The 25,725-nt window shown below is 41.8% G+C and overlaps 2 protein-coding genes across 10 annotated transcripts in view; one reads left to right on the top strand and one right to left on the bottom strand.

Annotated features, from left to right (window-relative positions):
• Positions 1-25,725, bottom strand: part of RGS7 (regulator of G protein signaling 7) — a 516,651-nt gene that overhangs the window by 352,165 nt on the left and 138,761 nt on the right. The window lies entirely within an intron of this gene.
• On the top strand, positions 10,258-14,982 carry LOC131496076 (uncharacterized). 2 transcript variants are annotated; one of them, XM_058701261.1, is made up of 2 exons: positions 10,258-10,640; positions 14,070-14,982. In XM_058701261.1, exons 1-2 carry the CDS (start codon positions 10,516-10,518, stop codon positions 14,404-14,406), a joined length of 462 nt encoding a protein of 153 aa, XP_058557244.1. In that variant the 5' UTR covers positions 10,258-10,515; the 3' UTR covers positions 14,407-14,982. The 2 variants fall into 2 exon arrangements, with proteins under 2 accessions (XP_058557244.1, XP_058557243.1); XM_058701260.1 differs by having other exon boundaries at positions 10,262-10,640; positions 12,092-14,982.

The following is a 25,725-nucleotide window of genomic DNA, read 5'->3' as shown; positions in this document are numbered from 1 at the left end:
TGGCCAAGAGTCTGAAAGAAGGGGAACCAAGAGAAGTTTACCCCCAAAGCAGCAGCTGACAGGCTTACAGATTGAATGAAATATTTAACAGTTGCACAGGAAAAGGCAACAAAAACTTGAGTTCAGAGTCTTCCAGGGATTAATAGTCTTAGGTAAAGACATAGGATGTCATTAGGGACCCCAGGGCACTTCAGCCTACAAGTAAGTGTTAACAGGAAAACAGATCAGCCCTCATAAGAACCTAAGAAAAGCCTTAGGTCAGCTCAACCCCTTAAAGGATTGAGGTGATTGGCATTTGACCAAGCTACTGGTCAGAAGCAAATCTAACTCCTACATGGAAAAAGAACATTCATTTAACCTCAAAATATCTCACGAGTTTTCTTTTACTATATATGACAATACAATATATGAGACTCAATAAAAAATAATCAGCATATTAAAAAAATCTGACCAAATAACAAGAGGAAAAAAAAAACAGATAGTGCATAAAGACCCATGAGAAATCCAGTTATTGTATGTTTCTGATAGAAACTTGAAAATAACTGAGATTAAATAGTTAAATAACTTGATAAAATTAAGCAGAGTTAACAATGATGAAAACAAAGACAGTGTAAATTCTAGAATTGAAATTAAGAACTTTGTAAATATATATACCAGTATGTCATACAGAACTGAAGGAAAAACATCAGTCAATCGGAAGATGAGTCAAATATGAAGATCAAAAGAAGGAGAAAAAAATGATAGAAAATGAAGAGCATGTCAAATTTATAGGACATGCACAAATGAAAAGATTAATATACATGTAATTTATTTTTTAATGTTTATTTATTTACTTTGAGAGAGAGAGAGATAGAGAGAGAGAGAGAGAGAGAGAGAGAGAGAGAGAGAGAGAGAGAGAGAGAACACGAGCTGGGGAGAGATAGAGAGAGAGGGAGAGCGAAAATCCCAAGCAGGTTCCATGCTGTCAGTGCAGAGCCCAACTCAGGGCTCTATCTCACAAACCATGAGATCATGACCTGAGCCAAAGTCAGGAGTTGGATGCTCAGCTGACTGAGCTACCCAGGCATCCCAACAGACATGTAATTTAAATCTAAGTAGATAAATAGAAAAATGGGGCAATGGCGATATTTGAAAAGATGATTACAAAGAATTTTCAAAAACTGATCAAATACTGTAAGCTACTAATTTCTTAAAAATTCTGTGAACAGGGGCACCTGGGTGGCTCAGTCAGTTGAGTGTCCAACTTCGTCTCAGGTCATAATCTCACCGTTTGTGAGTTCAAGCCCTGCATTGGGCTCACTGCTATGGGTGCAGAGCCTGCTTTGGATCCTCTGCCCCCCTCCTCTTTCTTCTGCCCCTCCCCAACTTGTGTGTGCTCTCTCTCCCTCTCTCAAAAATAAATAAAAACATTTTTCAAAACGCTATGAACCTTAAGAAGAATCAATAAAAAGAAAACAACCCAGCTAGGTATATTATAGTAAACTTGCTGAACACCAAACTCAAAGAGAAAACCTTAAAATAAGATATATGATAAAAAAAAGTATATTAACTGCAAGGAGATGTGGACAATAAGACTGACAGCTGAGAGCTGACTTCTCAACTGAAGTAACAGACATCAGAAGACAGTAGAAAAATACCTTTCAAGGACTGGGGGCTAGCTTGGGGGAAAGGCACTAACCCATAACAAAGGTTGGAAACATACCAGAATGTGAGGAAATGGAATTAAAGTATACTATAGCTCTTGCATTGAGTTGGTAATGGTAAAAAATGGTAATTTACATTAGACTTCAATAATTCAAGGATGCATTTTATAAACTAAGGTAACTAATAGTATAATGGTAAAAGAATGTGTATCTAGCCAGCTCACATGGAGAGAAATGGAAAAATAAATAATACCAAATCCACCTAAAGGAATATAAGAGAAGGAAAATATAGAGCAGAATGGGTAAAAAGAAAACAAATGGTTTTAAACTAAATTTATCAATAACTCAAATGTAGATAAACTATTCAATTGAAAACAAAAAAAAAAACCAGTTCAGCTGAATTAAAAAATATATATATATATATTTTTATATATTTTATATATATATTTATATATTATTTTATATATTAAAAAAAAAAATATATATATATATATATATATATATATATATATATATATCACATGCTGCTTACAAGAGGCACACCTGAAATAACAGAATATACAAAGGTTGAAAGTAAAAATAAGAAATACATATACCACAAGAATACCCATCATAGTATTTCGATCAGTCTCAAAGTAGACTTTTGCAAGAAGAACCACTTGAGATGAAATGGCTATTCTCAATGATAAAAGAGTTAATCCACAAGGAAGATAAAACATTTTAAAATTTGTGCACAATTAATAAACAGCCTCAAAACATATAAAGAAATTAGTGGGAGATTCAATTCTTTTATCCAGGAATGAATACACCAGACAAACAAGAACAATCAGTAAGGAGATACAACATAAAAAAAAAATGTAATTACAAATTTGATCTAGTTGACCTTTTAGAACATTGCAATCAATAACTATATAATAACATTCTTTCCAAGTACACAATGTATCAAAATTAACATATAATGGTCCATATGCTATTTCAAAGGTTTGAAATTATAGAGCACATTTTTTAACCTTAGTGGAATTAAGCTAGAAATGACTAAAAATCTCACTAGAAAACACCACATGCTTGGAAAATAGGCTGTACATTTGATAACTCATAAGCAAAGAGGAAATCATAAGAGGGATTAGGAAACAGTTTGAATGAAATTATAATGAAAATACTATACCTCAATACTTAGACGTTTTCTACAAAGTTATGCTTAGAAAATAATTTACATCCTTTATGGGGTGCCTGGTTGAACATCCGACTCTTGATTTTGGCTCAGGTCATGATCTAATGGTTCGTGGGATCCAGCCCTACATCAGTCTACACTGCCTAGGATTCTCTCTTCCTCTCTTCTCTCTCCCCCTTCCCCATTCTTTCTCTCCTCCCCTCAAAATAAATAAACTTTAAAATAAAAAGAGAAAAAATTACATTCTTTAAAAATATATTAGAATAAGGACTGAAAATCAATGATAAAAGAATATCAAGAAATTTTAAAAGAAGAGCATATTTAATGCAAAGAAAGTATTAAAGGAAACAAGAAATAAGTATAAGTTAATATAACTGAAACAAAGGCACAATAGAGAGAGGGATACAAAAAAAAGTGGTTCTCTGAAAAGACTAATATAACTAATAAACACTTGGCAATATTAATCATGAAAAAATAAAAGGCAAAAATAAATATTATCAACAATGAAAGATGAGATTTTACTACAAATCCTGTAGATGTTAAAAAGATAAGAATGGACTATTTTGAGAAGCTGTGTGCCACTAAATTTGAAAATTTAGGCAAAATGGACAAATTACTAGAAAAATACAAGCTAACCAAAATGATCCCTCCAAAACATAAAAATATGAATAATCCTAACACCTATGACTTAAATAGTCTGCCTTTCTTTCTCTCTCACTCTCTGTCTCCCTCCCACCCCCTTCCTTTGCGTCTTTCTATGACTTTGCCTGGTTCTCTTCTACTGCAGATGTATCTCCTATAGGTGGGGGGGGGGGGGGGAGGGGGGGAAGGTGGAAGAATGGCAATGGCTACAGAGACTACAGGTTTACCTCATCTCAGCTAGTGAGGCTCCCAAATGAGAGAGAGAACTTGTCTCTTATGGCATTAGAATATAAAACCCCAGGGAAACAGGTGTGAAAACTACACGTGTCACATTCTACCTCTAGAGCTGGGGTGAGGAGTGAGGTGGGGATATTTGGCAACCTCACGAGAACCAAACAGAAAGACAGATGGCTGGTTCCCCAAAAGAAAACAGGGTACTGCTTCCAGAAAAAAGAGAAAGGAGGCTGAGAATGAAAACAACAGCAGATGTCTACTGTATTTCTCTTAATGATTCCCAGTCCTGAAGTATTAACAATATGCATAGCTATGCTGTTTTTTCCTGACATCAGTAAGAGTCAGAATTACGTTTTGAACCTCAGATGAGGAAAAGCACTGCCAACACACAGAACATGGGTCATGTAGCATTCAGTGTTTTTATCTTCAAAATGTGGGTGCCTCTTTGTCTGTGTGAAGACTGAATAAAATTATATGATGTATAAATCTTTAGATATGGGTATTAAATGCTATGCAGATTTTATTGAGATTATTAGTAACAACTCCAAAGCCTTGGTTCCTTCAGTTAAGGGAACCACTGAAATTAATCTCAGGTGTGGATAAATCACACTCCAAATCTAAAATAAACAGCATTAAGAGATTATTTGAAAAGGGTTATGGTTTAAAATTATAAAAACTTTTTTTTAATTTTTTTTAACGTTTTATTTATTTTTGAGACAGGGAGAGACAGAGCATGAACAGGGGAGGGTCAGAGAGAGGGAGACACAGAATCGGAAACAGGCTCCTGGCTCCGAGCTGTCAGCACAGAGCCTGACGCGGGGCTTGAACTCACGGACCGCGAGATCATGACCTGAGCCGAAGTCGGACGCTTAACCGACTGAGCCACCCAGGCGCCCCTAAAAACTTTTTTTAAGTTTATTTATTTATTTTGATATAGAGGGGAGGAGAGGGTCAGAGATAGACGGAGAGAAAGAATCGCAAGCAGGATCTCAATGTCAGTACAGAGCCTGAAACAGGACTCAAATTCATGAACAGTGAGATCATGACCTGAGGTGAAATCAAGAGCCGGATGTTTGACTGAGCCACCCACGCACCCCTAAAATAATAAAAACTTTGTGAGACTCACATCAATGTGTTAGTCAACTATTTCCTTGGCCCTACCATAATATATTCTTTCCATCTCCTTCTTATGATTAAAAAAACCCTTTTAGGGGCGCCTGGGTGGCTCAGTCGGTTAAGCGTCCGACTTCGGCTCAGGTCATGATCTCACAGTCCGTGAGTTCGAGCCCCGCGTCGGGCTCTTTGCGGACAGCTCAGAGCCTGGAGCCTGTTTCAGATTCTGTGTCTCCCTCTCTCTGACCCTCCCTGTTCATGCTCTGTCTCTCTCTGTCTCAAAAATAAATAAACGTTAAAAAAAATTTTTTTTTAAAAACCTTTTAATGATACATGTGAGCAGAAAAATACATATGCCTTAAATGTAAAACTCACTGGGTTTTCATAAACTACACACATACATGTAACTAACATCCAGATCAAGTTCTTCCCATAACTTGATCATATGGAAGATCTTTCAGACTGACAAACTCAGGTTGAAGTTAAGCAACTCATATTCTAATCTTAAAAATGCACTGTTTGGGATGCCTGGGTGGCTCAGTTGGTTGAGCATTCAACTCTGGATTTTGGCTCAAGTCATGATCCCACAGTCATGGGTCAAGCCCTGTGTCAGCCTCCATGCTGAGCATGGAGCCTGCTTGGGATATTCTCTCTCTCTCTCTCTCTCTCTCTCTCTCTCTCTCTCAAATAAAATTAAAAAAAAATTTTTTTTAATGTGTTATTTGATTTTAGGGTCTTCCTTATATCCTCTCTGCTACTTTTCCTCATCTAGAAGCTAAGAGCAACATATGCCCCACCTGTGTCACACTTCAGTTCTAGGACTATACTGCAGGTAACCAAGTCCCTCTCCCTAATAAACTTGTCTCTCCTTTGGTGTCCCTCTCAGCCTACATGAGCTTTATCTAGTCACCCTGGCTCACTGCTCAGTTTCCACCCATCCTCTGAATGCCTGCGTTGCCCAAGACGGAATCCTGTCCTCAACTTTCCCAACTTCACACATTCGCATTCAATTCTCCTTCTCTGGCCAATTTCATCTGATCATTTTAGTGCTGTGACTCTCAAGGGTAAATCCAAATCCTGATTGTTCTCCCCAGCTCAGTCCAAGATTTTCAACCGCCAGTTCAAGTCCTGTTGATAAATCAAATATGACCTATCAAAAACAAATTCATCTTTCCTCTCCAAACTTTCTCTTTATTTCCTACTCTTTATTTCAATTATCACTTTGTGACCCAGGTAAGGAATCTTGAAATGATCAACTCTCCCTGGCTCATTTGCCAAGACTTGTTCTTTCTACTACCATAATGTCCTCTGAAATGAAATACCTCTTTCCCTCCATTCCTCCCCCACTCCTCTAACTCAGTTCTTCCTCTCCTGCCAGCACTACTACAAATGTTTCCTGACTGGCCTGCTAGTCATCAGTCTCATTTCTACAACCCATCTCCCATTCTCTAATTGATTTATTTTCCTAATGCATGTCAGATCATGGCAGGCTTCTGCTTCAGCCATTTTGCATTAGAGGCAGAATAAAGACCAAACTCCTTAGCCTGGCAACCTGCCTCATTTCCAGAACTCTCCACTATGAAATAGCTTCATACAATTTGAATTTGATCCTACAGGATCATTGCTCCTACATTTTAATAATACTATGCTTTTGTTTCTAATGTTCTGCCTCTTCTCTACTTACTACAAACAGTATGTATCCTTCAAAGTAAGGCAAGTATAATCCTCACAGAATAAATCACTCCATTTCAGAATCCAGAGCTTAAAAAAATACATACACTAGGGGCGCCTGGGTGGCGCAGTCGGTTAAGCGTCCGACTTCAGCCAGGTCACGATCTCGCGGTCCGTGAGTTCGAGCCCCGCGTTGGGCTCTGGGCTGATGGCTCGGAGCCTGGAGCCTGTTTCCGATTCTGTGTCTCCCTCTCTCTCTGCCCCTCCCCCGTTCATGCTCTGTCTCTGTCTGTCCCAAAAATAAAAAATAAAAAATAAAAAAATAAAAAAAATAAATAAAAAAAAAATACATACACTAAAACTTAAAAAGGACAACAATTTTGTGTATACTTCGTGCCAGCATTCTAATAGACATTTTATATAATTCATTTAATCATCATAGCAATGCTGTATTTTAGAGGTGACAACAAACTTGGGTTCATTAGGATTGAATGATTCACCCCAGATCTTACTGTGTCAGACAAATACAGGAACCAGAAACAAAATTCAGAATTATATGACTCCAAATTCAATTTTCTTTATATTCTGTAGAAAAAATTCTATTAAGTGGTTGTCTATTCAACTTGCCCTAAGGAGAATGTATGTTCTCAGATTGCTGAGAATATGAATTATTTAGTTTTGTCCCCTCCCTAAACTTAGCATACTCACACACACACACACACACACACACACACACACACACCCTAGCTGGGTTTCTTTCATAACAATCTGACTCAGTAAATGTTGAATAAATGAATGGATACTTTGCCAGGATCCATTCACAAACATCTACTCAGTTTTTATGATAGATATTAACAATAAAAGAGCTATAATTATCCCTGTGGAACTCACAAACATAGAGGACAACAAAAGTAAAACAACATCACTTGGTATAGTTATTAGTCTAGAAGTAGCTCACATATGAGGCAAACCTACTTTTAATATGTATTCCCCTTCCCTAATAAGAAAACAGGTCTCTCTAATTATCAAACTAATTTGAGCGATAGCACCAAAAATAGAAGGAATCTAGCACAGAGATGGGTCCATTCTGAAATGCTTTGTTCTGAACACTCAGCATGTAATCTTGCTGCTTAGAAGATCTTTTACCTTTTATCCATGTATCTTTATCATTCAAACCCAAGGCCATGGTTCCATTCTGCAATATCTTCCTCTCTCTCTAGAAGCATCTGTATTTTTGGCTGCCATACCTTCCTACTGGGATCTTGGCACCTGCTTCTTTTCAAACTGGGTTCTCCAGTTTTCCTTTGATGATCATTCCTCACATGAGCACTGAGTGCCCTAAATTATAACCTTTCAGCAGATTTATTTCTGCTTACACCAAACTAAGATTCTGTGATTTAAAATCAAGAATCCTGCCTGATACAATCCCAGTCTTCTGATTGACATATACAGGGCAATCACAAAACCAGTGTGCTAATCCCAACAATTCTATTTTTTTTTCTGTTAAAATATAGCATATGGATGCCAGAAGAAGAGAAAGTTGGAGAACAAAAAGGCCAGACTGTTGTGTTTGTTTGCCAAGCTCTGGAACATTCTTTTTTTTTTTTTTTTTCACTTTTTGATTATTTTTCTGGAATATTCTCTTATCCTATAGGCCATAAGAGAGGTTGAGATAGGTGAGATATGATAAGCGAGTTCTTAAAATATATAGCACATATCACAAATTTGCAATGGGTATTGTACAATCTTGTTGGTGAATAAAGGAGAAATTCATCTAGCAAAATTTAAAATTAAAGTAACTATAGCATTCTTTTTCTTAATGTTTGAAAAGCTAATTAATTGTGGTGCCTGCCAATTTAGAATAGACATGTTTAAAGACAAAAGAATCTAATTTAGAGAAAGCTCTACAAAAGTCAGCTAGATTTATCAACAAAAGAGAAGAGACTATTGTCTCAAATGTCTTTGTGTTGTTTTTTTTTTCCTATCCTCTACCAAAAAAAAAAAAAAAAAGAATGAGTATATTAAAAGACATGCTAATGCTAGAAGTTTTCACTAATGTTTTAAATTGGCTTTTTATAAAGCAACAATTACATGAACTATAAAATGGATAATATACAGAGGATCATTAATGAAATACCCTGAGAGCTTCAAAATGACTTACAGTAAAAATTCATATTTGAACATCTTGCCATCAGAAATGCTGAGTGTAAAATAATATCCACATTAACAATATAAATATAGGTACACAAAAGAAAAATTATTTAAAATAGATTCGTCTCTTCTTATCTATGATCATGAAATTCAAGAATCAATAATGGATTCATTCCAGTTCCCTAAATTCATTTCAGTCATTATTTTTGAACTTTTTTGCTTAATTAATGAACTAATTAGCTCATTGAGAAAAAGCAAGTAGTATGATAGAATGGCCTATCTTGAATATTTTCCTGACCCTAACTTTGAAGAAATTCCATAAAAGAATCGCCATAGGGGCCCACCAGTAATGAGAGGTAAAGAGACTTGATAACTCACAGCCTGGAGGAATGGAACAGTGGATGAGGTATGAAGACAGCCGACATCTCACAGCTGTAAGTTCTGAAAGGGCAGACCTCCTCCGGCCAACTCCATCTTGTTCTGTGTCCTCCACCTTGACCACGCCTCCTCCCCTTGAGTAACCTCCCGCTCACCCGTTCAAACTTCCCGAACAGGACTCCGACCCTTCCCCAGCCAATCGGCCGAGGCCACGACCCTTCCCCAGCCAATCGGCTGAGGCCACAGCCATTACCTCACCAACTGCCCCTAGACCCCTATAAAACCTTTGTGCTTTTGAAACTCGTTCTCTTTCTCCGGCATCTCACCCCTGCGTCGGTGCAGGTAAGGGACTGAGCTCGAGCTAGCTTGAATAAAGGCTCTTTGCTTTTGCGTCGGACTCGGCTCCCTGGCCGTCCTTAGGGATCACGAATTCTGGGCATAACATTTGGGGGCTCGGCCTGGGATCCCCAAGACCCCCAAGGGATCCCCCAACCCGGAGAGCCTGACTGGCCACGGTTAGTGTCTGTTCGTTCCGTCTTTTCTGTGTGAGCTCATTTCTGAAATTCTGGTAGTGCCCGACGCGGTCTAAGTGGCCACATTGGAGGACCACGGGCAGGGTGTTTTGGAAGACGTTCCAATCCTCCCTTTTGGAGGGATGTGGAATCCCCTCATCGGTTTTGGAGGGATGTGGAATCCCCTCAAAGGTCTGAGACGAGGCGGGTCGCTCCCGCTGGTCGGCGTGAGGCCGTCCTCTAGCTTTCGGTTTTGGAGGGACGTGGAATCCACTCAAAGGTCTGAACTAGCTTTCAGTTTTGCTTCCACGGAGTTGGAAGACTGTTTCTAAGGGCCCTCTGTTTGTCTGTTTCTGTGTTTCTCTGTTTTGTTCTGTGGACTTACTGGATGGACATTATGGGACAGACTCAGACTACCCCTCTACCCACCCTCTTGGCTTAAGCCCTTCCTAGCCCCACTCCCTCCGGAGCCAAAACCCATTCTTGCTTTACAGGGGACAGAGAAGAAGGAAAACAAGAAAAGTCTTACCCAGCCTTCAGCACCCCTCTACCTTGTCCTACGGGGGGGGGGGGGGGTACTGAAGAAGAATTAATTGTTCCTCCCCTGTATAACCCCCCTAGGATGCCGGAAGAACACCATCCTCCCCCTCCGGGGGAGGCAGATGCTGTTCCGAGAACGGGAGGCACAAACGCTCCAGTGGGAAGCCCGCTCTTTACCAGACAAAGGGCTCAGAGGGAGCAATCAATCTGCCTCTGCCGCCGATTCCACTATTCTGCCCCTGCGAGACACCGGACCCCCAGACGCGGAGGGGAATCAGCCCCATCACTATTGGCCTTTCGCCACTAGTGACCTCTACAATTGGAAAGCTCAGAATCCTAAGTTTTCCGAGAAACCGGCAGGGCTTATTGATTTATTAGACTCTGTTCTTTTTACCCATCAGCTCACGTGGGACGATTGCCAGCAGCTTTTGCAGGTCCTGTTCACGACTGAGGAAAGAGAATGAATCCTCAATGGGGCCCGACAACTAGTTCCGGGCGCAGACGGGAATCCCACCACCAACCAGGCTCAGATAGATGCCTCCTTCCCCTTAACTCGGCCCCAGTGGGATTTCAACACGGCAGAAGGTAAGGAGAGGCTCCGGGTCTACCGCCAGACTCTAATGGGTGGGGGGCTCCGAAGGGCTGCTAGAAAGCCAACCAATTTGGCCAAGGTAGGAAATGTACAACAGGGAAAAGATGAATCTCCGGCTGCCTTTTTAGAACAGATCATGGAGGCATTCCGTACCTACACCCCCATGGATCCAGAGGCTCCGGAAAGCAAGGCAGCTGTTATCATGGCCTTTGTAAACCAATCGGCCATAGACATTAGGAGAAAATTACAGAAAATAGATAGACTAGGAGAAAAAAGTCTGCAGGACTTACTGGTGGTAGCCGAAAAGGTATATAATAACCGGGAGCCTCCTGAGGACAAGCAGGCTCGTGCCGTGGCGGCTGCCAGCAGTAAGCAGACTCGAGACCTGGCCAGAACACTACTAGCTACCACTGCTGACTTCCCCGAGGAACGAGACTGCCGTCGCCGGCAGCTGGCAGACGACACAAGAAAAGGTAAAGGAACCACCAAGGGGGGGGAAGCAAAGGCTGCAGAAAGATCAGTGCACATACTGCAAGGAGATAGGGCATTGGGACCGAGATTGTCTGAAAAGGGCCGGCAGGAAGGGAAGCAAGACTGATCGAGTAAAAGTCCTAGAGCTAGATGAACTGAGTGATTAGGGGAGTTGAGGTTCGGACCCTCTCCCCGAACCCTCTCCCCGAACCCAGGGTAACTCTTAAAGTGGACGGGACCCCTGTTGACTCCCTCGTCGACACCGGAGCACAACATTCGGTCCTCCGCACCCCACAAGGAAAACTAGCCAGCAAGAAGTCCTGGGTACAAGGGGCAACTGGTATGAGCCAGTATTCATGGACTACCCGAAGAACGGTAGATTTGGGGACGGGCCGGGTATCCCACTCCTTTATGGTAATACCAGAATGCCCCTACCCGCTGTTAGGACGGGACTTACTCACCAAGATTGGAGCTCAGATAACTTTCAGACAAGGGGGGCCTCAGGTCACCGATGGCAAGGGCCACCCCATCCAGGTCCTGACCATGAAACTGGAGGATGAATACCTCCTCCACCAGGAGGCACTCCCGAGAGAGAATAATATAGACAGATGGCTACGAGAATTCCCCCCGGTTTGGGCAGAGACGGGGGGGAGGGGGGAATAGGACTAGCCGCTCACAGGACCCTGATCCTGGTAGAGCTCAAGCCAGGAGAGAGTCTGGTAAGGATCAAACAATACCCCATGTCTCAGGAGGCCCAGAAGGGGATCCAGCCACACATCCGGAGACTACGAAGCTTAGGGGTACTAGTTCCTTGCCAGTCTCCCTGGAACACCCCCCTACTGCCGGTCAAAAAGCCTCACACAAATGACTACCGACCGGTACAAGACCTCCGGGAAGTAAATAAGAGGGTCCCGGACATACACACAACTGTTCCCAACCCATATACTCTCTTGAGCTCCTTGGCATCCTCCAGGGTCTGGTATACTGTACTAGATTTAAAGGACGCCTTCTTCAGTCTGCCGCTGGCACCCCAGAGCCAACCCTTGTTCGCCTTCGAGTGGCATGATCTGGAGGAGGGCTACAGTGGGCAACTCAGCTGGACACGGCTACCTCAGGGAATCAAAAATTCACCCACCATCTTTGACGAGGCACTACACGAGGACCTGGGTGAGTACAGAAGGGAGCACCCTGGCCTCACCTACAGTACATAGATGACATCCTGATTGCTGCCGACATAGCCAAAGACTGTGAGCGAGGGACCCAGGACCTGCTGGCTACCCTGGGGGCCTTAGGGTACCGGGCATCCTCGAAGAAGGCTCAGATATGCAGGGAGAGGGTAAGTTACCTGGGATACATCCTGGAGGGCAGACAGGGGCAGTTATCAGATGCCAGAAAAAAAACTGTCCTAAAGCTCCCTACTCCCACCTCCCAAAGAGAAGTAAGGGAATTCCTAGGATCAGCTGGCTACTGCCGCCTCTGGGTTCCAGGTTTTGCTGAGATCGCCAGGCCCCTATATGAAGCTACCAAAGAGGGGAAAACATTTAAATGGGCTGAAAAAGAAGAAACTGCCTTTAATCAGTTAAATAAGGCCCTCCTAAGTGCCCTAGCCCTGGGCCTACCAGACATTATGAAGCCCTTCCCCCTCTTTGTAGACAAACACAAGGGAATAGAAAAAGGGGTTCTAACTCAAGCCTTAGGCCCCTGGAACTGCCCGGTGGCTTACCTGTCCAAGAAACTAGACCCAGTGGCTGCCGGCTGGCCGCCACGCCTAAGAATTATTGCAGCGACAGCACTCCTAGTCAAGAACACAGACAAACTGACCCTAGGACAGGAGATCTGGATCACGACCCCACACGCCATTGAAGGGGTCCTGAAACAGCCTCCTGATAGATGGATGAGCAACACACATGTGACTCATTACCAGAGCCTCCTACTCAACCCTCCACGAGTGCGATTCCACCCCAGTGCAGTCCTCAATCCTGCAATCCTGCTGCCCGACCCTGACCTAGGTGCTCCACTACATGACTGTGCGGGAATCCTGGAACAAGTACATAGATTCTGGACAGACCTGACCGACCAGCCCCTCCCCGATGCCGAGGCTACTTGGTTCACTGATGGCAGCAGCTTTGTGCGAGACGGACACAGGAGGAGTTACAGCGGATCAAGAAATTCCCCATGGCCCAGGAGATAAAGGGATGGTGGTATACACCTAACAAGGAGCTCGTGCTGCCAGACCGGCTCGGAGTCTCAATATTAGAGCACATGCATCGGTCTACTCACATGGGGGCCCGAAAATTAAAAGACTTAATCCGACATGCCAGAATCAAGATTCACCAACAGGACACCAAAATAGAGCAAGTTGTATCTGCCTGCAAGACCTGCTAACTCACCAACGTGAGAGCCACATCAAATAAAAAAGGAACCAGGCTCAGAGGCACCAGACCGGGAGCCCAATGGGAAGTCGACTTCACTGAAGTCAAACCAGGAAAGTATGGTTATAAATATCTTTTAGTATTTACAGACACCTTCTCTGGCTGGGTGGAGGCATACCCAACCAAGCATGAAATGGCTCAGACAGTGGCTAAGAAGCTACTAGAAGACATCTTACCCAGGTATGGTTTTCCTGCCATGATAGGATCAGACAATGGACCAGCTTTTATCTCGCAGGTAATGCAGGCAGTAGCCAAGGGAGTGGGGGCCCCAGAGCTCAATACAGGTAGAAAGAATGAATAGAACCCTAAAAGAGACCCTTAACAAATTAACCATGGAGACTGGCAGGGACTGGGTGACTCTCCTACTGTATGCCCTTTACCGGGTTAGGAACACTCCTTACACCTTGGGCTTTACTCCCCATGAGATCATGTTTGGCAGGCCACCCCCTATTATTCCCAACCTTCGAGCTGAACTTCTTGCTGAGTTTAAAGATCAAGAACTTTTTCTTTCCTTGAGAGGGCTCCAGAGGGTGCACGAGGACATTTGGCCGCGCCTCCGTGCCATCTACGAGGCTGGCCCGACCCCGACACCTCATCAGTACAGGCCGGGAGACTGGATCTACATCAAGAGGCACCACCGAGAGACCCTCGAGCCATGCTGGAAGGGACCCTACATCGTTGTGCTGACAACCCCCACCGCTGTCAAATTGACGGCATCACGACCTGGGTCCATCACACCCACGTTCGGCCAGCGGACCCCTCCTCAATCCGGAAGGCCTTTGTCACACGATGGGCCATCAGTCGGGACCAACACAACCCGCTCAAGCTCAAGCTACAGAGCATTCGACCCACCTAATATTGGTAACTCTGTTAACTCTGCTTGTCATTGCTCATGCTGCTGGGAGTCCCCACGCCCCCCAAAACATCACCTGGCAGATCACAGACACCAGCTCGGGGACAATACTTAATCAGACCTCCCAGAGCCACCCCAGGGACACTTGGTTCCCAGAGCTTTGTGTAAACCTCCAAACTCTGTTCCCCTTGTCACCATAAATGCAGCCGGTCCCATGGTTGGGTCCGTAAGCTACATGACAAGGGGGGAATGAAAGGGCGGACCTACGTTGGCCAACTCCCATCTTGTTCTGTGTCCTCCACCTTGACCACACCTCCTCCCCTTGAGTAACCTCCCACTCACCCGTTCAAACTTCCCAAACAGGACTCTGACCCTTCCCCAGCCAATCGGCCGAGGCCACGACCCTTCCCCAGCCAATCGGCTGAGGCCACAGCCATTACCTCACCAACTGCCCCTAGACCCCAATAAAACCTTTGTGCTTTTGAAACTCGCTCTCTCCGGTATCTCACCGCTGTGTCGGTGCAGGTAGGGGATTGAGCTCGAGCTAGCTCGAATAAAGGCTCTTTTGCTTTTGCAAAAGAGGAGGAAACCTTGAGAGATTTAAAAACATAATCAGACTCCGCTCCCTGGTGGTCTTTGGGGATCACGAATTCTGGGCATAACAGCTCAAGCTGAAAATCCTGGCTGTAATTTCTGTATTCATATCCCCATGTCTAACTCATTAGCGAATTCACTTTACTCACCCCCAAACACACCTGAGGGACATCGATTTCTTTCCATTCTCCCTGGTACCACACACCATTATTAAGGAACGAACTCATACACCAGCTTCTTAACTGGTCTTCTGTTGCCACTGTTACCCACCTGCAATCCATTTTCCACATGACCCAAGAATGAACTTCTAAAAACCTAATCGGATGGTTTCACCTCTCTTCTAAAAACTTCTCATTGGCTTCCCATACTCTCAGCATAAATTAGAAATTTCTTACTTTGACTTAAAAATCTATGTTACATGAAATTCCCATCTGTGTGCTCAGTCTTAATCCCTTATCACCACCTTTTTCTCTTACCACACTCATCCCACTGGTCTTCAGTTCTTCAACTACACTGAGCCACTTCCTCCTCAGGACCTGTGGACTGCCTATCATTCTGCTTGGAACTCTTTTTTTTTTTTTCTTTTTTTTTTTTTTAACGTTTTTATTTATTTTTGAGACAGAGACAGAGCATGGACGGGGGAGGGGCAGAGAGAGAGGGAGACACAGAATCGGAAGCAGGCTCCAGGCTCCGAGCCATCAGCCCAGAGCCCGACGCGGGGCTCGAACTCGCGGACCGCGAGATCATGCCCTGAGCCGAAGTCGGACGCTTGACCGACTGAGCCACCCAGGCGCCCCTGCTTGGAACTCTCTTATTCATCACCTTTACCCTGTCGATCTTTATTTAAATGTTACTGCCTTGGAGAGGTCATGTGTCCAGCCTATTTAACATAATCTCCAGTCATGTTACATGGCTGAATCTTAACTGTCTCCATAGCACTTAATGCTGTCTGATATCTCTTTCTTTCCCTCCTTCTTCCTTTCTTTCTTTTCTTTCTTTCTTTCTTTTCTTCCTCTTCTCGCTCTTTTTCTTTCTCTTAGGGATTAAATATCTGTGTGCCCCTCCCCCAATCCCAACTTCATATGTTGAAGACTTAATGCCCAGTATGATAATAAGAAAAGGCGATGGGAGAACAGTGAAAAATCAGCCATTTTCAAACTAGGAAGAGGCCTTACTAGGAAACCAACTGGCCAGCACCTTTATCTTAGATAGCCCAGTCTCTGGAAATGTGAGAAATAGTGTTCTGCTGTTTAAGCCACCCAGTCTACGGTATTTAATATGGCAGCCCAAAGTGACCCACTCTCTTTTCTTCCTCTTCCTTTCTCTCCCTCCTTCCTCTCTTTCCTTTCCACTTTTCTACAAGTTAAGAAACATGCATGTATTTTTTTTTCCCACCATTGTTCCAGGAACAGAGTGTATACTTAAAAATGTGTGTGTATAGTTTACATGTTGATGTCACAGAGACATCTACAAAATTCAATTGTTCACTTAGTGAATATTTATCAAGCACCTATATAACCAGGGATTGGAATATGAGACAGACAAAGTCACTGTCTTTATGCAGCTCACACCTAGCTGGAGGAGACAGAACAAGCAAGAAAATTTCAGCCTGTGATAACTGCTGGGAATGAAATTTAAAAAGTAATAGCAAAAAAGTTATGACAGACTCATTCAAAAGGGTTCATTAGCTGAACCCACCAAAATAATCAAGTGAGATGTAAAAGTGTTTTACAATTTTATATCTCATTCTGCTGTATCTCTAACAAACAGAAGCAGCTAACTGGCCATAAACTACACTCAAGTGGAAGGTTCAGTGAATTGCTGCCACTGGGGGAGAAAGGTAGATTAGAAAGTAGACTGACTCTTTCAAGGTTTTAAGTAGAACCCCTATTATCGTTGCCTTCTGTTTTTTCTCTAAAATAAAAAATGAGGAATAATTCTTCTGATTTAGCCCTTGCCCCATACCATGCATCTCATGCCCATGTCTGAGCCAAACACTGGCCATCAGAATGGGATTGCTGCAACAGGCTTAGTGATGTCATGAACCTGGAGACATTTGCAAACCACAATGGGATTCTGTTGCTGTAAGATAGACAAAGGGCTCTGATTCTGTCTGCTGTGTGTGTGTGTGTGTTTCCTGACAGACTGAATTTTCTCCCAGCACCTGTCTCAGACTTGCCGCCTCAGTGACAATGAGCATCTCAATGAGCTGGTTTAATTTTAATCCTCACCCTTCCCAGTTGGCCCTGTCCCTATGCAGCTTCCTCTGCCATAACAGAGAAACATTGCAGGTGAAAGGTATACCACCATGCCTTCCCTATTCCACCCCTCTGTCCCTCCCCAGCCCCATGTCAAAACCAGAAAAAAGATCCTGAAAATCTTCATAACACTGCAATACTCTTGTTCTTTTCCAATCAGCCTATGTGGTCTGGCAAACAAAGGGAGGAAACCTTGAGAGATTTAAAAACAATTAGCAGAGAGATCTTCAGGAATGGTAAGGGGACCCTTGATTGTTTTAACATTACCAGACAGTGAAAGAACTTGCTGAGAGGCCTTGGAGCCAGCGTTGGAAACCTGTAAACACTCAGGCAGGACAGAAGCTTCTCTGAAGGCAGAGAGCCTATCTTCACCAACACCATGTCCCGAGTGCGGAACCCATTTCTTACAGCATACAGGCTGAATGATAATTCTGTGGCTTTTTACCTATAATGATAATAATAAAAATTCTGTGGCTTTTTACCTATCAAGCATCTAGCCCCATAGAAAACTAATTATTAAATCGGTGTCAACCTGGTGGTCCATGGCAGGGCACTGTGTGAGGCACTGTCCAATCTGACACTTTCAGCAGTGACTTGACAACCTGGGGCACACAGATGACACACTTATCATCTGTGAAATAACACACAGCTCAGAGGAACACAGCATGAATTGGGCAGGAGCATCTTGGTCCAGATAAGAGGACATAATGAAATTTTAACAAGATGGTATTTAGTAAACCCCAAAATTATCTTAAAAATGAAACAAAAACTCTACAGGAATGAAAGGGCAGAATGTGATTGAACATCAATATGATTACAACTTAGGAGTTTTAATTGACTATTAATAACAGTAATAATAATCATGACAGTAATAGCAGCTAACATTTATCAAGGCTTTACCATGTACTGGGCACTGTTCTCATCATTTAAAATGTATTATTAACTCATTTAATCTGTACAACACCCTTGAAGTATCAGTATCCTCATTCTACAGGTGAAGAAACTGAGACACAAAGACATAAAGTAACTGAAAATTAATCAATAGCGTAATGTGATTGTCAATCGTATTAGTATTAGTGTTATCTTAGGTATTATTAAAGAATGGTGCCCAGAACAAGAGAATCCATGACATCAGACTGCACTTAAATTGTTGTATTCTGTTCTGGGCTCTGAGAAAAGCAACAACTTTGAAAGAAAAAAGTAAGTGGAAAAGACCGGTGAATTTGTATCCAAAGAACAGAAAGAGGAGAGGAACATCGTAGCTTGTGGGAATCCTCAAACCCAAGCGGTTGCTTTAGACATGGGCTGTGCAGTTTCAGAGGCCAGTCATGAGAATCATGGCAGTATATTACGTAGACTATTTGCTCTCAGTTTCCCAAATTACAAAGAACAAGGATTAGATGCAAAAGAAAATAAATATGAGCTCCACAAAAAGCTTTCTAGTGGGACTTCGTAAGATGGGAATCATACCTCACTGACAACATAAGAGCTGTGGACACCAGATGACGGAACCAAGTGACTACCAGGGATCTTTACTCTGTGATTCTAACACAATCAACTGTAGATACTATTTTGGTAACACATCAGCATAAGTAAATCCCAGGCAAATGGTAAATTATGATAACCAAACTAAAAGTCCTTTAAGAAGACTTCTCTATCTGAACTTCTAACTGTTCTAATTAAATGCAATACTTACTGACTTTTATATGCCCAACTAGCCAGAGGCAGGGATCATGCCTCATTTATAAGTTTACAGCTTACTTCCCCCTGAATAGAAATAGCTATGTTGAAAGAACTATCACCTATTGTTTTGAAACAAATAGATATTTCAAGAGTGAACTGACCTAAAGCCAAACTGTCACCATCTGAATTTGAATTTAGCCACAGATTACCTTAACTGTATTTGCTTTCAACTACTGCTGAACCCATTTTGCATTTGTTTTAAAGTGCCTTTCAGTATAACGCATGTGCCAGGTAAATAAATTAATTGGATTAAAGATTTTACTTTTTATTTTCTCATATAATCTGATTTGACTGAATTTACCTTTCTGAAGTTTAGTTCAGGAATTTTTGGTTTTGGTTTTGGTTTTAGTTTTGGTTTGCTTATTTGTTGTTTGTTGTTAGTTCCCTTACTATTGTCATTTTCCCCTAAATTCTGGCTTTGTCATTTTCCTCCCATTTCTGTGATCTCACTAGATCCCCGTTTTGAACATTGTTCACCCTGGCTCATCCCCATTGCTGGGTATCATCAAGTTGTTGACAAAATCACTCTTAGAACATTTTCCATCAAGTTTTTCACCTCCTTCTAAAAAATAATTATTATCTATTTTTTAGGGAGTATATATAATCTTTTTTTAATTGGTACAAATATTTTCTAATATTTTAGTGGCACAGAGAGGTTAAGCCAAGGTCACACAGTAAGTGACAGAGCTAGAATTCAAAGTCCCAACGTTATGTATTAAGTCACTAGGCTATCCTCCTCTATCCACCTCACATTCCACCATGAAATAAAAGGCAGCATAATATAGTATCAAGCAAATAATAGTTTTAAAGTTATTTGGGAACCATGCCATCTCATTCCTGAAATGGCAACTTCACTGTAAAGTTTAGCAGTCTCTGAACTTCACAAAGACCCCATCACTTTACCTCAATAGCAAGAAACACAAAGCAGTGGCGGCCAAAGCCATTCACAGGTAGGTCTCTTCTGCACTTGACAAAAGAAGAAATCAGAATAGACTTTGCAGCCAAGGCTACTCCAGCATAGAGTTGGTACTCATGAGAATTTGTTGAATGGAGGCTAGGTTCTTAGGCTGCTGTACCAGCACTATTTTATACAAAGCAGTGAAATCAATCTGCCACATGAAATTGCACCTACCCCAGTTGGAACTGTCCAAACGAAAGTGGCATTACGCCCCACCAAGCTTTAGTTCATGGTGATAATGTAATGGGCTATAACAGTGTCATAGAAGGAAATCTGGACCAAGAGTGAATAAAAAAAGGAGGGGGGGGAGAAATTGTTGTGTCTCAGTGCCTCCGTTTCTTAATCCAAAAAATAACTGTATTGTTCACAGAATTCTAAGAATCTAATATACTTGTGTTAGATGAAAAGTGTTCTGTGTAACAGTAACAAGTTATACAAGAATAAGAAATCAGTATCACTATAAAACTCCTAGAAGGTAACCTAGGAGAAAATCTAGATGACTTCGGGTCCGGCAATGACACAAAAGGAAAAATCTGTGAACAAAAGAATTGATAAGCTGGGCTTCACTAAAATTATAATTTTCTACTCTGCAAAAATCAATGTCAAGAAAATGAGAAGACAAGCCAAACCCTGAGAGAAAATATTTGCAAAAGAAACATCTGATAAAGGATTATTTTCAAAAATATGCAAAGAACTCGTAAAATGGAACAAAACGAAAACAACCCAGTTTTTTAAAAAAATGGGCCGGGGCGCCTGGGGGGCTCAGTTGGTTGAGGGTCCGACTTCAGCTCAGGTCTGATCTCACTGTTCGTCGGTTTGAGCCCTGAGTCAGGCTCTGTGCTGACAGCTCAGAGCCTGGAGCTTGCTTCAGACTCTGTGTCTCCCTCTCTTTCTGCCCCTCCCCCACTCTCACTCTGTGTCTCTCTCTCTCAAAAATAAATAAACATTAAAACAAAATTTAGGGGCGCCTGGGTGGCTCAGTCAGTTAAGCATCTGACTTTGGCTCAGGTCACAATCTCACAGCCTGTGAGTTCGAGCCCCGCTTCAGGCTCTGTGCTGACAGCTTAGAGCCTAGAGTCTGCTTCTGATTCTGTGTCTCCCTCTCTCTTTGCCCTTCCCCCACTCACGCTCTGTCTCTCTCACTCTCAAAAATGAATAAATGTTAAAAATTTTTTTTTTTTTAATTTTAAAAAATGGGCCAAAGACCCGAACAAACATCTCACCAAAGAGGACATGCAGATGGCAAATAAACACATGAAGAGATGCCTCTGGTATATATGCCATCAGGCAACGCAAGATAAAACAACAACGAGATACTACTGTGCACCTATCAGAATGACCAGAATCCAGAACACTCATACCAAATGCTGGAGAAGATGTGCGGCAATAGGAGCTCTCTTTCATCGCTGGTAGGAATGCAAATTGATACGGCCACTTCGGAAGATAGTTTGGCTGTTTTTTGCAAAATTAAACACTCTCACAATACAATCCAACAGTTGCTCTCCTTGATACTTATCCAAAGGAACTGAAAACTCATCCATACAAAAGCCTGCACACTGACATGTATAGTCAGTGGCATAGCCTTATCCATAATTGCCAAACCTTGGAAGCAACCAACATATCCTTCAGCAAGTGGATGGATACATAAACTACTGTAGATCCAGACAATGGAAAATTATTCAGTGCTGAGAAGAAATGATCTATCAAGTCATGAAAAGACACAAAAGAAACTTAAGTGCATATTACTAAGTGAAAGAAGCCAACGTGAAAAGGCAACATGCTGTATGATGACAATTCCATGACATTTTGAGAAAGGCAAAACTATGGAGACAGTGAAAAGATCAGTGGCCACCAGGGATTAAGAGGAAAGAAGGAAGAAATGTGTGCAGCACAGAGAGTTTTTAGGTCAGTGAAACTACTCTGTGATGCTATAATGATGGATACATATCATTATAAATTTGTCTAAATCCAAAAAATACACACCACCAAAGGTGAACCCTAATATCAACTGTGGACTTTGGGTGATGATGATGTGTCAGTGTGGGCTCATCAATTGTAACAAATGTACCACTCTGGTGGGGGAGGTTGATAATGGAGATAGCTATGCATGTGTAGGGGTGGGGCTATGTGGTAAATCTCTGTACCTTCCACTTGATTTTGCTGTGTCTAAAGCTGCTCTAAAAATAAGGTATTGGAAAAGCAACATCAGTATTAGTTGTTAACTCAGTCTACGATGATTACGCTCAACCATGATCGTCATTTCTCTAATATGTCAGGTATGAAATTTGTACTATGAGGAGGCAGGTACATATAATTACAGTTTATAAATGTTCCAACATCAAATTTGTAATACTTGTATATTTGTCACTTGGGATATTCTGTATCCCTACTAAGTGTTCACAGCCAAATCCCATAGAGCACAGATGGCTTCCTGGACAGGTGACCCAGGCAGTCACAGGTCTCAATGCTTAGAAGGGTCATATGTTTGATTTAATGCTTTGCTGTCTCTGTCTTGAAATTCTCATTAGTATTTGAATAAGGGGACTTGCATTTTTATTTTGCACAAGACCTCACAAATTATGTAGCCGGTCCTGCCAGTGGGATAAAAGCTGAATCTGATGCTACCACGGGTGGGCGAGTTTGAGGAAAAGCCAGGCTCAGTGAAGGAAGCTCCTGCATCTGACTGTAGCACTGAATCCAAATCACAGGGACCTCAGAAATCATTCAGACCCACCTCTGATTTCAGTTGAAGAAATCGAGGTCTCCCTTCAGAACTTGGGCACTTTGCCCAAGTTCCCCCCGCTCATCAGCGGTGTGTTTCCTGCATTCTGTCTAATGAATGACCTGCCCTGGAATAAGCAGATGTGGTTGCAGGACTGGCTTTGTGTCCCAGGTCACAGGTGTCCCTCATAATCTGCCTCCTACTGCTCTGTGGGTCACAGCTCCCATTTCCTCGGTAACTTGTCTTCTCACAAAGCCCCTAAAATCAGTCACTGAGAAAATGGGCTGATCCTTACTGGTTTTTGTTTTCCTATTTATCCTCAAGTATTGACAGCCTGCTGGTGACCTTCAGACACAGGCTTTGGGCTCTGCACTGATGCTTATTGGGAACACATTTACAGTGCTGTGTTATTTATCTATCAAAATGTTTCTGAAGGATGAGGACTCATTGATACATAATGTCTTGTTTGCAAGCATGACCTTGGGCATCAGATGTTAAATTACCAACCATGAATCTCACTTGCGGTGGTTAAGCACTGAAATGCCTTCTGCTCCGATCATTACTTTATGCTCCTCGCATACAAATCTGAGCGAATCCCAAAGTCACATCAAGTTGTCTGATTCAGGCTGTTGCCACTCATGTAAAATTAAACCACATATGACAGAAGGTGAAAGTGAGCCACAGGAATGGAAACAGGAAAATTTAATTGATGTCTGTATAGGAACTAGTCAACATCCACCTCCCTTATGGTCACGCTCAAAATCACTACTGAAAACGTTGGTATTCCTCTTTGTGCCTGTCTTCCAGTGCTGCCATAGTGATTAGGATATGCATTCTTATCGCAGTTTACGCCTGGGATTAATGTTACATCACTTGATATTTAATGTAAGGGCCTGTGGATAGTGTAATTCCATTTACAGACCACTCAATCCTTTTGCTATGGTTTAAAGCACTCTTCCCCATGTTATAAAAACTCCACGATACACTGTTATTAACTTAGGTATGAACATCAGTTGACTTTAAGTAATTTTTATTTTTTTTAATTTCTTTAATGTTTATTTATTTTTGAGAGACAGAGAGAGACAGAGCATGAGTGGGGGAGGAGCAGAGAGAGAGGGAGACACAGAATCCGAAGCAGGTTCCAGGCTGTCAGCTATCAGCACAGAGCCTGATGCAGGGCTCAAACTCAAGAACTGTGAGATCATGACCTGAGCCGAAGTCGGACGCTTAACCTACTGAGCCACCCAGGCACCCTGACTTAAAGAAATTTTTAAAAGAAACTAAAAAAGTCTTTTATTTATGCACATATCAACAATGCCCTTTGCTTTTCTTTCTTTGCTGTGGGTCCAAGTTTCCATTTGGTATCATTTCCTTTTAGCTTGAAGAACTCAATTTTAGCCTAACTGGTATTGCAGAGGGGAGTTTACATCAGTTTACTGTAGACATGCCAGAAAGAAATTCTCAATTTTATTTATCTGATAATTAGTTTTTCACAAATATGATCTTGTTTCTTTTTTTTTTTTAATGTTTATTTTTGAGAGAGGGAGACAGAGGATCTGAAGTGGGCTCCTCACTGACAGCAGAGAGCCTGATGTGGGGCTTCAATTCACAATCCGGGAGATCATGACCTGAGCCCAAGTCAGACGCTTAACTGACTAAGCCACCCAGGCATCCCAAATATGGCCTTTTTTAATATATGATTTTAATATATATATTTAATATATATAATTTAATACATAATTTTATAATATATAATTTTATAATTCACAGACTTTTTCCCCAGCACTTGAAAGGTATCATTCCATTTCAGTGTGGTCTCAACTGTTGACAACAACACATCAGCTATCTTAGAAGATTCTTATCACTTTTATCCAGGAATATGCTTCTTTTTCCTCTGACTTTAAGATTTCCTTTTAACCTTTGGATTTCAGCAGACATGTCTGGATGTGGTTTTCATTCTGTCACTGACCAAAATTCTTGGACTGGTGGAAAACTGTTTTATACCAAACTTGCAAAATTTTCTGCCAAAGTTTCCTCACCAATATTTTCTTCTTCATTTTCTCTCTTCTCTCTGTCAAAGACTATAAAGTGTGTTAGACAGTTGAATACTGTCCTTCAGATCACTGTGAAATTGTTTATTTTTTTTTTTATTTTTAAAAATTTTTTTTTAGCGTTTATTTATTTTTGAGACAGAGAGAGACAAAGCATGAACCGGGGAGGGTCAGAGAGAGGGAGACACAGAATCTGAAACAGGCTCCAGGCCCTGAGCTGTCAGCCCAGAGCCCGACGCGGGGCTCGAACTCACGGACCGCGAGATCATGACCTGGGCCGAAGTCGGCCGCTTAACCGACTGAGCCACCCAGGCGCCCCGAAATTGTTTATTTTTAATCTTCTTTTTGTGTCTCATTTTAGGTGATTTCTACTGATTTGTCACCCAATACATTGCTTCTTCTGCTGTGTCTAGTCTGCTGTTAATCTCATCCCATGTGTGTATATATATATATATATATATATATATATATATATATTAATTTCAGCTTTCATATTTTTCAGTTCTTATATTTCTATTTGGTTTGCTTTTTTTTACATTTTTATTTTTGCCTTGAACCCCCCACTTCTTTATGATTATCTCTATCATCTCTGGTAGACTCTTTACATATTTATGATAGTTAATTTAAAGTAGTTGTCTGCTAATTGCAATATCAGTACTATTTGTGGGTCTGTTTCTATAAAAGTATTTTCTTCTTGGCTAGGTCTAGTAATTTTTGATTGTTTAGTACATTGTCAATGTTTCAGTGTAACATCTTAGAGTTTGTTGTCTCCCTCCTAAGAGTACTGACTTTTGTACCAGTAGGCAGTTAAACTACTGGTGAATCATCTTGACCAAGGTGAAATCTGATTTCATGTTTCAGGAGTATATACCTATTTTTAATGTCTATAGTCTTAGAGCAAATATCTCAGTCTGGATACATAACATTTATTCCTAAGGGCAGAATGTAGAAGTTTTTAATGGGAAGTTGAAACAAGTTTATCAACATTCTCTAACC

This window comes from Neofelis nebulosa, chromosome 15 (genome assembly GCF_028018385.1).
Source record: "Neofelis nebulosa isolate mNeoNeb1 chromosome 15, mNeoNeb1.pri, whole genome shotgun sequence".
NCBI lineage: Eukaryota > Metazoa > Chordata > Mammalia > Carnivora > Felidae > Neofelis > Neofelis nebulosa.
Note: the sequence above shows the minus strand (reverse complement) of the source record. Positions and strands in the feature narration are given on the sequence as shown.

Excerpts from the sequence above, each read along its gene's own strand:
- LOC131496076 (XM_058701260.1), top strand. The coding sequence starts at position 13,844 with ATGAATAGAACCCTAAAAGAGACCCTTAACAAATTAACCATGGAGACT.